Source organism: Lygodium microphyllum, chromosome 19 (genome assembly GCF_053477565.2).
Source record: "Lygodium microphyllum isolate KBCC chromosome 19, Lygodium_microphyllum_v1.1.10, whole genome shotgun sequence".
NCBI lineage: Eukaryota > Viridiplantae > Streptophyta > Polypodiopsida > Schizaeales > Lygodiaceae > Lygodium > Lygodium microphyllum.
In genome coordinates this window covers 127,608,246-127,623,471 of record NC_141153.1, presented here as the reverse complement: position 1 = coordinate 127,623,471, position 15,226 = coordinate 127,608,246, and the positions used below count along the sequence as shown (strand labels likewise).

General features: G+C 39.2%; 1 protein-coding gene across 1 annotated transcript; it reads right to left on the bottom strand.

The window, feature by feature from the left end:
- Window positions 1-9,717: 9,717 nt before the first annotated feature.
- LOC148020362 (transcription factor MYBS3-like) lies at window positions 9,718-11,929 on the bottom strand. Its single transcript, XM_087700663.1, has 3 exons — window positions 11,446-11,929; window positions 10,713-10,921; window positions 9,718-10,591 (listed from the first exon to the last, which is right to left on the bottom strand). The coding sequence occupies exons 1-3, from the start codon at window positions 11,849-11,851 to the stop codon at window positions 9,977-9,979; spliced, it is 1,230 nt and encodes a 409-aa protein (XP_087556789.1). The 5' UTR covers window positions 11,852-11,929; the 3' UTR covers window positions 9,718-9,976.
- Window positions 11,930-15,226: the final 3,297 nt, after the last annotated feature.

The window sequence follows — 15,226 nt, the reverse complement described above, 5'->3', positions numbered from 1 at the left end:
ATAGTTGGCTTGGCATCGTTAGGCAGTTGGAGAGCTAATGGAGCCCCCCTTCTGAAGTGTGGTAGTCTATTTTCTAAGTAGTATGGCTAGCTATATGGCTATGGGTATGGTAATCTCCTCGGTAAACGGCAATGCATAGCATCATGGCCAACAAACCTATCATAGTTGGCACAAGGTCTACATAGGATCCATGCACTTGGCAAGGAGATGGTTCCCTCTAGAATGCACACATTGCACATGAGGTCGAGTAGGTCTTCTTATCATCTCTTGGAACTTGGCCAATTCTAGCTTTGTATCCACCAACTCCTATCTAGGGTCAACACTCTTTCCTTTCTCTTGGTTACTCTCACTAACGATTGTACCTCTCTCTAATGTTCTATAGGGGCTACACTATCTTGGCATGGCCTTTGAGCCTCTCTCTTTGAGCATGTCATCCACACATATGGCTTCTTTGACGGAGCTTCGAAGACCCTAGCTAGCACGTCCCTTTACAAGTTCAAGTTGTTCACCAAGACCTTGTAAAGCTCTTCACTCCTAATTCTACTTTATGAATACGGTAGAGACCGCTCGCTCTCGGAATCGAACTAGGTCTCTCTGTCCGATCAGACATCCATCCAAATCGGAATCAGACACAAGATTGAAATCGGACCCAAACTTGAAATTAGATGCCAGATGGTGTTAGTCAAAAATCAAAAATAAAAAATCAGACGCTCGATTCTTAGAATTAGATAGAAATTGGATAGATAAAGAGAACCCAATTTTTCACCTACTCTGATCCTACCAAATCCAGATAGTGGTAAAAAACCCCAGTTGTAGGACACCCCAATGCACTTCCAGGCAAGTAGATAGAACAAAGAGCACATTCTCCCAAAGATGTGGTACACTAGTCTAGACAGTGTCAAACACAATAACTTCAACAATCTCAGGAGTCTCTTCATCAAGAGATTCTCATCAAGAGACTCCCAGTCACCACAGAGCAACATGGAAATTGGACCCTGTTTGAGATCCCATTGTCTACACGCGAACTCACATCACAGCTCAAATTTGATTTGTTTGGGATTGATTCCCAAACCCAGGGTCCCGCAAGCTCCAAATAGGATCTATAACACATAAACAACTAAGGTAGCTCACCTATAGGCATTGTATGTACTCGAATCATGCGAATCGATGCGATCTCTACTCCCTTAGTCTCTTGCAGCAACCTCTCAACTCTCTCTCTCTCAAACTTGCAAGTGAAAATGAGCTCTCTCTCTCTCTTCCTTAGGGCCTTAAACCCCCTTTCCAACACTCCTTCAATGCCCCTTTCTCTTTCTTTCTTGATTCCAACCCCATTTGTCTCTTTGCACCCTAATTTAGGCTTGTTATTTACAGCAAAATCCTACTATATTGTTCTTTTTTTTTTCTTATTTTTCCTATCTAAATGCCTACAAATACCTACAAATCACAAGTAAATACCGATGCTAATCAAGTCAACCTATCTAAAGTTCAAGAATCCAAAATAGTTAATTGCAATAATGAAGATCAAACACCCCTTCTCCTACCTATCTGCCTCAAGTAATGGTTCGGGGAAAACCCTACTCCGATACTTGATTCGGACATGCAAGCACTCAAGGCTTGAATCCATTTTAGAATGTGGGAGCTTGTGCTTGACTGCCAAGACCCACACACCACTTATTTCTCAAGTGTTTGAGTCAAATGCTAATGGATACCTCTCACATAGCCATGCATACCCTCTATCCTACAAGTGTAGTGAGCTTACCTCCATGACCGATCGAGTATCTTTCTCTCTCGAACCTTCCGGTAGCTCCACAATCCGAGATGCAAGCTCAAGCAACCTCAAACCTCTGCCTTCAAGCTCCATGCTCCATAGCCGCACGAGATAAGACATGAGAAGAAGAAGGGAAGAAGAAGAAGAAGAAGAAGAAGAAGAAGAAGAGAGGAGAAGATGGAGAGCTTCTCCACCACAGTCCCTCACCCTCACACACACTCCCTACACTCTCTCTCTCTCACTCCCTCACTCACTCTCTCACACAAGCAAGAACAAGGAGAAGAGAAGAAGACAAGAAGAAGAAGAGAGCCACTTTTTGTCACACACCAAGAATGAGCTTCTCTATTCAATTTTTGGCTTTTATGCATGCCCTATTCCCTTTTGGGCACCCATCTCCTTTTTTACATGACCAGTCATCTTGAACTTTTAGGGGTATTGTAGTCCCCTAAGGGTGCATTTCAACCAATCAATGGCTAATTGATTGACAAAACTATATATACTACCATGATCCACAAGGATAAATGCATGATTTTCCATTGATGTTCCCTTGAATGCATAAAGTGTTGGAGCTCCTAGACCCAATCCATGCATCAATGAAGATGGAGCAAAGGAAAGTGGTAGAGCTGGGTGGGGTGTAGTAGGCATAATCAAACTAAGATCATGAGATGGGCAACCACCTAGGTCAAAGGGGAACCCATCCTCCAGATCATAGAACTACTCTTGGTCCAAGTCCTCTACATAATCCTCATTTTCAACATGTAACATCTCCTCATCATTGTTCCAATCTTCAAAAACATACATGCTATGAACTTTGACCTTTGTTGTCTTCCTATAGGGGTATTCTGAGGCATAGTCTAGTGTGTACTTATTACTAAATATAAAACATAAGCATTTTTCTTTTTGCTCCTTCATAACACTTGAGGAGATATTTTTTTGACCACTTGGACCATTTGGGGGTGATATAATTTGGGGTCTATTTTCAACATATTTACCCTCACCATTAGATCCGAGTGCTATCCCAAAGGTATCCTATTTTATTTCAATGTGGAAGGGGAGATTGTCCAAAGAGGAAAAGATATAGGCAAGGGCATGGAGCTGCCAACTGAGAGAATGTACTCTCTCATTATTTTATTATTCCATTACACTATGTAATATAATTTAACTCAATAACAATAGTGTAAAGAGATACCTCTAGCAACTGACCATAGTTTACTAATTATAGTTAGCCTACCCGTTCAAGGCACACGCATGTCTATAGTCCCAACTAGGCTACAAATATCTAGTATCGGTCATAAGTACTACTAAGCTTGAATCTCAACAATCCCCCTCAAGCTCAAGCTAACTACTATACTCCAAGTAGCTTTCTGAAGTAAGCAAACTTACCTCTACCATGTCAACTACTCGATCATGAATCTTCACATGAAGTTTATCAATTTGTCCTACAAGTACCATTTCCTTGATGCCTTAACTACATGTGAAACAATTTGGCTTGTGAAATTGCTACATGACTTGTGTATACAGTTGGACAGGAAGGTCACATTGCATTGTGACAATATGAGTAGTGTGTTGTTGGCTAGCAACCCTGTCTATCATACTAGATCCAAGCACTAAGAAGTTCATTATCATTTCATACCTCTATATTCTACCTATGTGCTAGAGAGAGTAACAGTAGACTGCTTTTTACTACTCGAACTAATCATACTTTTTGCCTAGACTGAAAGCATAACCAATGGTTGACCTTTTATCATAGGCACAGCTAGCTCAATTAGCATCTGTATAGCCTGTCAAAACAAGTGGCTTTCTAAGCTCATAAAACAACCCATAATCAAAAGTACCCTTCATGTTTCAGATAATCCTCTTGATTGCATCCAAATGTGGTTTACAGGACTTCTGCATAAACTAGCTGATCGGTCCTATTGAATAACTAAGGTTAGGACAAGTGATAGTAAGATAGATTAGACTGCTCCCTATACATAGTGACATTCTCTATCTCGCTTCTAACATCAACTGCAAGTTTGACATTTTGATCTAATGGTGTTTCCATGGGCTTATAGTCCATCATCTCATATTTCAATAGCATATCCTAAGTATACTATTTTTGTAGTAGCCAGATTTCTTGAGGTGTAGACACAACCTCAATCCTAAGAAAATATTTCATCTCTCCTACAAAATCTTTCACCTTAAACTCATCATGCAACATGGATTTAATTTCAGGCCATCATCACCAGTAATGATCAAGTCATCCACATACATCATCAAGAATGCAAAACCCTTCTCTATCTTCTTTGTAAATAGACTATGGTATGCATGTTCCATCTAAAAACCAAGATACTATAAATACGTACTAATGTGAGCATTCCATACTCTCAGTGGCCTGTTTTAATCCATACATGGACTTTTTTAGCCTACACACATTATTCAAGTAATTAGGGTGTACATAACCCTTGGGCTATTCCATATACACCTCCTCAATCAAATCTCCATTTAGAAATGCATTCTTGACATCCATCTGCCAAATCTTGCATTTCTTATATATTGCTAAAGCAATGACAATTCTCACAATTGTCATCTTTGCAACCAGGATGAAAGTATCCTCATAATCTAAACCATACTACTGCGCATAACCCTTAGCAACCAACCAGGTTTTGTATCTTTCTAATAATCCATCCGCCTTGCATTTCACTTTGTAACCCCATTTATAGCCAATGGGTGTTTTTCTTTCAAGCAAACTAGCCAAATCCCATGTGTCATTTTCAACCAATGCTGCATATTCCTCATCCGTATGGTAGTACACCAATTTTTATCTCCAACTCCCACACTGAACTTCGCACGCTCTTTTTGAGCCATCACTTTAGTCATGTAAGCAAAATGTTTGGCTAAATACCTGCTATAAGTCAACCTATCAACAGGGTTCCTGACCCTTTCTAACCTTTTTAACTATAGTTCACTATGTGATTGCCTCTCATGAGGCGATGCATGCCTGCTTTGCCTACCCCAAGTGTCATAACAAATGGTATGTCCAATTCACTATCAAGACTATCACTGCCATGTGACTCATATCCAAATGTAAGTGGGCCATTAACATCATCAAACATCTTCTCTTTGCCTTGATCTAGTCTCCGCCTCACTGACATATCCATGTCAACAAATAGAAAACCATAACTATGCAACCATCCTATCCAAGGACTAACATTAGAAGAACCATCACTTGTAGGTCCACTCACTATCGTACTAGTAAAGTGATAATTTTCAACATGAGTATGGATGGCTAGTCCATCAGAAACCACTGCATTTTGACTACCATACCATGATGCCAACTCATCAAATACTACATCCCTGCTAATCAAAGTCTCACTAGTAGATGAATTGTAGCACTTAAAGACTTTTTTGTCCTATGCATAACCAAGAAAGACCCTCTTAACTGCCTTTGAATCTAACTTCTTCATCTTCTCATTCAGCACATGAACATAAGCAATGCAACAACCAAATACTTTAAGGTGGCCAATATCCAATTTAATCACATATGGTGTAAGATCATGAATGCTAGTTGTAGGTGTTCTATTCAAGACATAAACTGTAGTAACAATTGCTTCAACCCAAGAACAATTTAGTAAATTCTTTTCATTGAGCATGACCCTAGCAACCTCCATAAGTACCCAACTCTTTCTCTCTGCCATATCATTCTGTTGTGGTGTATAACTACATGTAAGCTGTCTTTTAATGCCATACTTTGCCAAGTACTTGTAAATTTCCCGAGACACATATTCACCACCTCCATCAAATCTCAAACATGAAACACCCAAACTCATTTTCAGCATGTGTTTTGAAATCCTTGAAAACATCAAGCACCTCATCTTTGTGCTTTAGGATATATAGCCATGTATACCTACTAAAATCATCATTAAATGATACGTAATATCTAGCACCACCAAAAAACACATTATGGGCTGGACCCCATACATCAGAATGCACTAATTGCAAAGGTCTAGAACTATTTTTAACATGTCTAACAAACAAAAGACATTGCTTGCTTTCCAAACAACTAACAAGTGGAACATATATGTCCTAGATCCATACACTTAAACTTTGGCAAGCCAAGTACAACCTCCTTTTGCTGCATATTTTTCAGCCTTTGAATATTTACATGATCAATGCATTTAGGCCAAATTTTCACATCTCTAACTGCTCCATTATCATAGAAATAGAAGCATCCAAAGTGAACATCTTGCCATCTCTTTTGCCCTTAGCAATCAGCTTGCAGGGTATCAACATGCTTGAATGCAAATGCATATCTATCTATATTGCTATCATATGAACCTTGAAAAAGGTGCATACATATGTATGTAAGAGTATATATTTGTGTACATGTGTAGATACAAAATAATATGTGTGCATGTGTGCATGTGTGTGTGTGTGTGTGTGTGTGTGTGTGTGTGTGTGTTACTAGATTTTAAGGAGTGAAGAAGGAATATCTCTAGAAATTAATGTAGGAAATGACATGAAATATATCATGTGTATGTGTGTAGTAGAAGAGGATAAAGGACAAGTTTTGTACACGCACCCAATAAGTGTGGATGCATGTATATATGCACCATTTAAGAATTGAGAGGTTAATGTAATTGTAGACATAGTGATCTCGATCTCTCTCTCTCTCTCTCTCTCTCTCTCTCTCTCTCTCTCTCTCTCTCTCTCTCTCTCTCTCTCTCTCTCTCTCTCTCTCTCTCCTATTCTTAAGTGTGAGATACTCTTCAATACAATAGAATAATAATAAAATTTAAATCTTTATGAGTTTATTTTAAAGTGTGAGAGTTTTTGACATAATAAAATAAAGTGTTAACTATTATAACCATTCTAAAGTGTGACAATTTCTCTAACACAATAGAATAATCAACATTCAAATTTTTTTAAAATAAAATCATTATGAACATTCTAAAGTGTGAGAATTTCTCTAACACAATAGAATGATCAACCTTCAATTTTCCTTAAATGTGTTTACTTTAGATATCAATGTGTGTATATATATATAGTTCATTTATAATTTATTGATATAATTATTTTATTTAATTATTTACTTTTTTAACTAATTTACTTATTTAGTTACTTTAGCTATTTTACTTAATTTAAATATTTGACTATTTTAACTAAGGTTATTGCTATTAGCCAAACAATACAAAATCCAATTTCAACTTTTCAATTTGCAAGTTTCATGGTACTTCAAGCTTGAAGCTCGAATGTAAGTGCTTTGTAGGTTTGTAAAGACATGAGGTTTGCCATGTATATAAAGAAAGTTTTTCCACTAAAAGCTTAATTGAAAAGCTTTGGATTGAAATGTAAGCAATATTCAGATGTTTCTTAAAACAATGACATGGCACTGAATAATACGCCCAATTTTTACGGCCCAATGTAAAATTTTGGCCATTACTTGGGTATAAATTGTTTTTTGAATAACATAAAAATGCAACCTAATTTACATGTACTCTTATTATACTCTTTGTTGACACATTGATACAATTGTACTATTTGTGTAGGTGTCAAATGCCACCATGGCCTTTTGCAAATAGTAATCTCTCTCTCTCTCTCTCTCTCTCTCTCTCTCTCTCTCTCTCTCTCTCTCTCTCTCTCTCTCTCCACTTAAGCATGAGTACTTATTTGAAAGGCTGTTCGCAAGCAAAGCTAGAGTATAGGCACACAACTGTACCATTATTTCAATCATTAGAGAGTCTATAAGTTAGTTTGAAAAAGCTAAAGCTCATGTCGGTGACATGAGATTAGGACTGATTTGGGGATATTCGAGATGAAAGAGTTATCATACAACTTTTTGAGCCATATGTCCTACAAAAATTTATAACTTTTCATGCCTAAGTTTTACCAGGAATGGGTTTTGTTGCCATATGAGAGACAAGAGTAGGTTAGCACCCCCTCTCAAGACTAAAATAGGATCTTAAGGGATAGAATCAAGCTCTTTGCCTCAACACACCACCCTTAAGGGACCAAGGCATCAAACAAATGTGTTGAAGTGAGCTACTCAATGACCTAGATATGTTCTTTGAGTCGCTTAAGTAGCTAACCCCAATGAAACCAAGATGCCAAAGTAAGGGTACCATGAAGGATTTCTTAAAGGTCTATCATGATAGCAAAGGGGATGGAACACTATTATGAATCTTAGGTTCTATTTCTCAAACTTAGACTTGGCTCATATCTAAAGTTGCAATGAAGGGAACCATGGTGTAAGATAACCTCTCTCAAGGTGTCAAGAAGAGGAAAGTTGAGTTGAAATGGGGTGCTACATAGTAACCGTTGACTTTGTGAAATGAGTAATAAACCCATAAACTTCTGGCTGATGAGGTGAAAGGGAAGTATGGTACACAATGCATGGGTTAAACCTAAAAATGTAATCACACACGTGGGTTGATGAGGTGAGAGGGAAGCATCACACACAATGCATCGGTTGATGAGGTGAAAGGAAAGCATGGTACACAATGCATGGGCTTCACCTAAAAATGTAACCACAAACGTGGGTTTTTCATCCATCCGATTGCCCAAATCACGAAAACAATGCTATGCAAAGTAAATGCAACAAGGGCACAAGGTTTCTCTTGGACAATCCCCTCATAGGAGAGTGTTTCAGACACCCTTTTATAATAAAGAAATGCATGAGTGTAAGCAAAAACAGATGCACAGCTGAAATCTAGATGCACTAAGAATGGATAGAAACCCTCTCTCAAACCATGGACTCGGAGTCTATGCTGAAGTAGCTAAAGCCGAAATGTGTGCCAATAACTTAATGCAAAAATAAAAGCACCTTAGTTGAAAGAGATATCAAGAGAAACAACCACTATGTAAACATTGAAGGGTGATTGAGAATTATCTAGATGGGGAGAGAGGTTTGTACCAATTGGACAAACTGCAAGGAACTAATCGAGGGGGTGCTCCATAACCCACATCAGAGGCAAGATACAGATTGGTCCAGCCTCCAAGGGATGTAGAAACTGCTGTTCTCCCCCAAGTGAGTGGTGGTCATTCTTAACATTTGGTTGCCATGTCTACATTTGTCATCCTTTTGACGTCTAATTGGAAGTAGTGTCTTTCTCCATATCAAGAAAATAGTTCCAACTTCAAGTCTTCATTGGGCAAGTGGGTGGTGGGGTGGGGCGGGGGCGCCGTGGAGAACTTGGAGCTCAAGGCCGAAGGTGACAACAATATCATGAGTTAGTTTGTCACAACAATATCATGAGTTAGTTTGTTGCTCTCGCAAAACCCAATGCTCACAAAATCTCAGGAAACTCTTACAAGATCACCAGATCTGATACCATGTGAAATTAGTAACAAATTGAAAGGATATCCAAAAGTGGTCGCATGTTGAAAACCTTTCACAAAACATCTTGAGCCAATTGTCCTACCAAAAACAGTTCGGTACAGCCTTCGTACAAGAGCCGAGAGATTCTAGCCCTTAATTCGAGATTATCTGTTAGGCTCCTTCTAAGTAGCTTAAGAAGTGAAGCAGGATGATAAAATGACAATGGTCTGAATTGAAAATGTGAAGGAAAAGTGGGTTAGTATCTTCCAAAAGGGTTTCATCCAATCACAACACACCATACATTTACATTGTGCTGACGCAAAGCACAAAGGTCAAATATATTACAATAAACTTGTATAATGTTTTATCCACTTGCTATGCAGTCAGAGAACACTCGCTCTGAGTGTTTGATAAGAAACGGGTTTTCTGATAAGAAACAGGCTTCAAGTATGAAAACTTCAGAGAACATTTCCACAAATCTATTGTTAATAAAAGAAGATCATGATTCACATGTTTTGCATTTTTTATGTAAAACGAGCTTCAATTGCGGGCATTTCGCAGTCTGCACATATGTACTCTTAACCTTCTCTTTTCTTATTATGTGTCTTGTCTTAGACAATCCACTACCAAAGACTTACAACAAGAACCTGTATGCAAGAAGCCCATTATTCCTTAAAGGATAGTACAATACGAGGGACTTTGTCTGTACAAGATAAGGAGCAAGAGGGAAGATGTACACATGGTACAGGGATTGCCAAAAGGCAGTTCATAATAAAACACTGAGTGAAAGTCATATGTCTGGCATTTCAGAAACAAAATCTATCATACTGAAATGATAGGCTAAACTGACAGTACTTTGAAGGCGGGTTATTCCCACCAAAAGAATTGAGAAAGCACATGGCTCAGATACTTCAGGCAGCCCTTATAGAGCTTCCCATGTTGCCTCGACTATCTATTTCTGCACTGTGCATTGAGCGCACAGACTGGAAAGCAGACTCTGTGGTGCCCAAGTTCAAGCCCAAGCTTAAGTTCAAAGATCTTGATTCAACCATTGGGCAAGATCTGCCAAGGTTAAGCTTTGAAATCTTGAGAACTTCATTGGTCTTCATAGGCACAGCTAGGACAGGGATGGGCTTCAGAATTTTGGGGGCAATGGGTTGAGACCCATGATTCCCAAAGTCCTGATGCTCTCCATACCATGGATGAATCATGACCATTTGCCAAAAAGATGGATCATATCCTGTTGATGGATACATGTCAACAGGTCTTTCACAAGCTGAGGCTTCTACTGCATTCCCCAGATTAGAAGACTTGTTTGGTACTTTCATGGACTCTGAGCATGGTGCAGTATCATACCTTCCACTGTAACCAGCACCATCTACATTGCCAGCTGTTGGAAGATGCTTTGGCCCAAGACACAACTGCATGTAAGGCTTTTCTAAGGAGGGTTCAAGATCCGGCTGCCTTTCAGGATCGTCCAGAGGAGTCTCCTTAGAACTCTCTTCTGGAGGAAGCACACTTGGAACCTACAAGTTCATCAATTTTGCCAGAATAAGTACCACATATACTAGCTTCATAAGTCTACACATGTGCAAGCACTGCAGAGATTCCAAATGCATAGATGACATTTATTAGGTGTAGAATTACCATATCAGGCTTCATGTCAAACAAACTAGAACGGCGTCTCCGTCTGTTTGTACTGCTTTGCCTCAGGAAGTATTTTTGCGCATGACTGGCAACCTGAGTGGGGGTCCTTGTCTTCACAAACTGCTTTGAGATGCCTTTCCAATCGCCTTTCCCAAGCTCTTGGAGTGCAAGTAAGAACAACTTGTGCTCCTCTTCTGTCCAAGGAGTTGCTGTGAAACAAGAACGTGTCAGATCAGTGAAGAGAGTCAATTCTGCAGACACAATAACCAAAAAGGGAAGAAACTGCATGAAAACAAAAGGTTTGAATGTCTGTGTGTGCATGTGTACACACGCACGCACATTATTTGTATATATATGTATAAGCACACACTACGATTATAGTTACATATACATAAGCAGGTAGTGTATCTATGATATACAACACTACCTAACAACTGACATGCATAGCGCACATTCACACATTCGGAACAATATTTTTTGTCCAAGCTTTAATGTGCCTCAATTAACCAGAGCTTCTCTCTGACCCACGGAGCAGAGATATCTGGATCACCCACTACACTGAAACTGTGCCTTCTTTGTGACATTGAAATTCGATCTGTAAACACATAATGCAGCATCTGAATGCATTCTTCTGCTAAGAAGATCTAATGTGTTGCTAATCACAGAGGACAGATTAAATATAAGCTCCGGTGAAGCATGGTGCAGTTGCAAAAGAAAAAAGATTTAAAAGTACCTTTCTTTCTGGGCCGAGCTCTGATGTTAGCGTGGATGAGGCTATCTGATGCATAGCCATCCTGCTGGTTCGCACGGCCTGCCCCGGACTCTGGCTGCGAGACAGGATGGCCATAGCCGTTGAGGTTTCCTGTGCTAGCGCTCTTCTTCATGGTGGATGGGGATGAGGGTGATGCTGCGGATGGGGGTGAGGATGATGCGTTTCCGCTGACCAGATTGACGCCGAAGAGCTTGACGCCCCACATCTTCTCGAAGGTGCAGGTCCTGGAGTTATGGCCGTCATGCCCGCATAGAGAGCACTTGCGGGACGAGGGCACAGCCATGGCGGCGCCTGTGTGCGTTTGTATCTGTGCGTCCGTCTCTGTGAGCGATTGGATTCGCTCCACGACAGACACATCGAGAGGCATATGGATATATATAGACGTGACATTCGGAATCTGGATCCTTGAATATCATTAGCGGCCTTTCGGGTCTCTCCTTTTACTTTTTGCGCGCGCCCCCCGCCCCCCTCTCTCTCTCTCTCTCTCTCTCGCGGAGTGGCCTATGAGGCCCTTCCGACCCTGCCAGAGCGGGGGCTTTTCGCCCCCACTACTAGTCTTTTACTTACCCTTTTGGTGCGCCCCCCCTCTCGCGGAGTGGCCTGTGAGGCCCCTCCGACCCTGCTACAGCGGGGGACTTCTCGCCCCCACTAGTACCACTATCCACCATAGTGATAGTGAGAGCCCAAGAAAATTGGTACTCCACAAAGAGTGTTATTAGCATCGAAGGCGCAAATGTGCTGTTAGCATCGAAGAAAACGAGAGTGCTCGCAAATTTTAAACAACACTCATCGCCAACATGTTGTATCATCCTGTGAGTTTACAATGCAGCCAATTTACACCTTCTCCATGACCACTGCATCATCCCTCTTTGCACAATGACACCTTGTTTTCTTGAATCTCCTTCAATCTATGTTGTTGGCAACCATTGGCTGTACTTGTAGAATCCTTCCTCAATTTGCATATTTAAAACGGGAGCTAAGTTTTATCAATTCAATGCTTCACATTTGTTCATTGTCTTCAAAGGTACATTGCCTCTAGAACTCTACATATGTTTTCTTTATCGTATGAATTTTGGTACTTATAGTCTTCAATGTTGCATTGGTGTTATCTGTTGAGCATTATAAGTATAGCCAAATCCCACAGAGTCTCCCGGACATTTGATAGAATTGTCTCTCTGTGCCTTTGTGGAAGTTTTGCGCTACACAATGAGTTAATCTCGCCTATTTGCCTTTGGATTGGGATTGTAGAATATTGGTATATACAACACATTATGTAGGCAACACAATAGATCCTTGTCTTTCGTTTTGTTGAATGTCATTTTTTCTATAGCAATTGTGACGATTTCTTGTCTTCTATTTTTTAGGATGATTGGCAACAAACATAGGATTGGAGATTTGCACAAATATAAGATTAAAGTTTTGAGCAGCAATTTCAACAATTTCTTGTAATTACCTACCTAACATCAATTTCTATAATGGTAGAGTTGCCTTTACACAATGCATAGATAGGATATATGATTTCCATTGGCATAGAATGCATACATGTAGTCTTATCCTATACCAAGATGTAGTCTGCACATGCTATGTATGTTCCTCGATTTTTGAACATGATTTCTACACCATATATGATCTAAGTGGGACTAATTGAATCATTGAATAATCTCATGCAATATGTATGGCCTACTTTACAGATTCTTTCAATGTTTTTATGTTCATATGTAGTAGTATGATTGCATTGTAATGGCCTAACTTGGCAAACATCTCAAATTAGAAAGACAACAAAATAGATCCATAACTTGAATACATAAAAAGATCTACTTTCCACTGTATATACATCCTGAATTAGAAAACAATAGAAAATAGCAACAATTTTTGCCCAAGTGTATGCTCAATAGGAAGATTTCTATTTATATCAATGACCAAAAGAGGAATAGTGAAGGTGACTCAATATCTTTATATTAGAGAGAAAAGAGTCATGGGGTTGCATTCTAATGTGCTTCAAATTCACAACTATTGTGAGTCATGAATACACATACTGATTATGGTTGATTAGCTACTTATTCAAAAAAATAAGAGCGTCCAAGTCTTTGGTTTTGATGAACCAAATGACTTCAACTAAGCTAAGCTCTTTAAGGATTTGAGCTCTTATTACCGCATTCTCAATGTGCCTTACTTTATTAGCATCCACTAGGTGTTTTTCATTTCGCAATTTTCAACTTTCATATTGGATTGTTGACCAATCCGATCTAAGGATAGCCTTGAAAGTAAACAAGGTAACATTATAATTTAATTGAAAATTGTTGGATTTACAAGCCACATGATACAAAATTTTAGGTCACAATATCTACAACCCAAAATAGGTGTTGGTATAAATCACAATCAGCTTACGACTAGATAGCCACCTTTCTGTTTCTAAGGTTCTAAAGTGTGTAATTTAAGCCTCAACACTTGGCATAACCTGGTTGTCGTAGTGCGTAGGGTTGAAGGTCACCACAAGGGTTTAGCAAGAAAGCTGGTCAAGATAGATGGAGATGTGTCTTCAAGAGATAAGTAGATTACAGTGAATGTTTAAAGGTTCAAGAGGTACTTCACGATCAATCACAAGGGTTTGAGAGAGAAGAATGTATGGGGGTTCAAGAGCTTAGACTCCAGAGATGGTAGAGATAAGAGAAGGGTTGAAGGTTTCAAGCCAAGTTCTTGAAGATGTTGATAGAGCTTTCAACTACATTTTCTTAGCAAAGATCACAAGAGTGTTATCTCAAATCAAGCTTGTTTTCTTGACTGTAAGAGCAATCACAAATTATAAAATCAAGTACAGTATGTTGTCATGTATCTTAAACAACTCTACATCCCATCATTCATACATGATGCCATAGCATGAATCGACTTTGCATGATTACATTCAATGTAGTCTGTTATAGGGACAAAAGCTTATGAGTCAATTACAAGGCTTGTAGGGCAAAGAGACTTGCTTCAAGAGAGCTTCAAATTGAGTTTCTGATAAGGATAAATTATCACACCCAAGAAATAAGAGAAAAATATCATCTTAATTCAACTCAAAGCATCTATGAATGATCTACACACATTGCCCTACCATAGGGGCACTTCATACTTGCATATTTTGACAAGATGTCTTCTGAAGAGTAAGAAATGAATTAAAAGAACAATGTTGTAGCTAATTCTCTGAATATGGCTAAAGATATCAGCCCCAAATCAAACCAAATATCTTCTGAAATTCACCTCTAATGATAACATAAACTTCCCTTAACACGGTGTCAGTGCATTTGGTGTCGAGAGTCCACCACGGGGTTAGGAGATAGTAAGGTGAAGGTATATTCAAGGAGAGGAGTAAACGGAAGAGAAGGGGTTTGAAGAAATTGAAGACGTAGAAGATACTCCCAAAAAGAATTAGAGAATGTAGAAGAATACTAACAGAGATGAAGCTTGTCAATTTATTTCAACATTATGAGAAGATGAAACTCTAATAGATAAAAACGTGTATAAAATAATACATTCCTCTATGCTACTCAGATCACCAATCTGATACTTCCATTAGCTCCAGAAGGGGGATAAAATACTAGCACACTTGGCCAGAATTCAGCCAGATCACTCCTTCTTCATCTCCCCCTTCAAAGTGTTGTTCATTGTCTGAAAACAGCAATTGCGCATCGTGCGATTTCGTCAATCTCTCTTTTTTCATAAAATCCTCTCAAAATGGCTGAAAGCTATATACTTTCTTTTA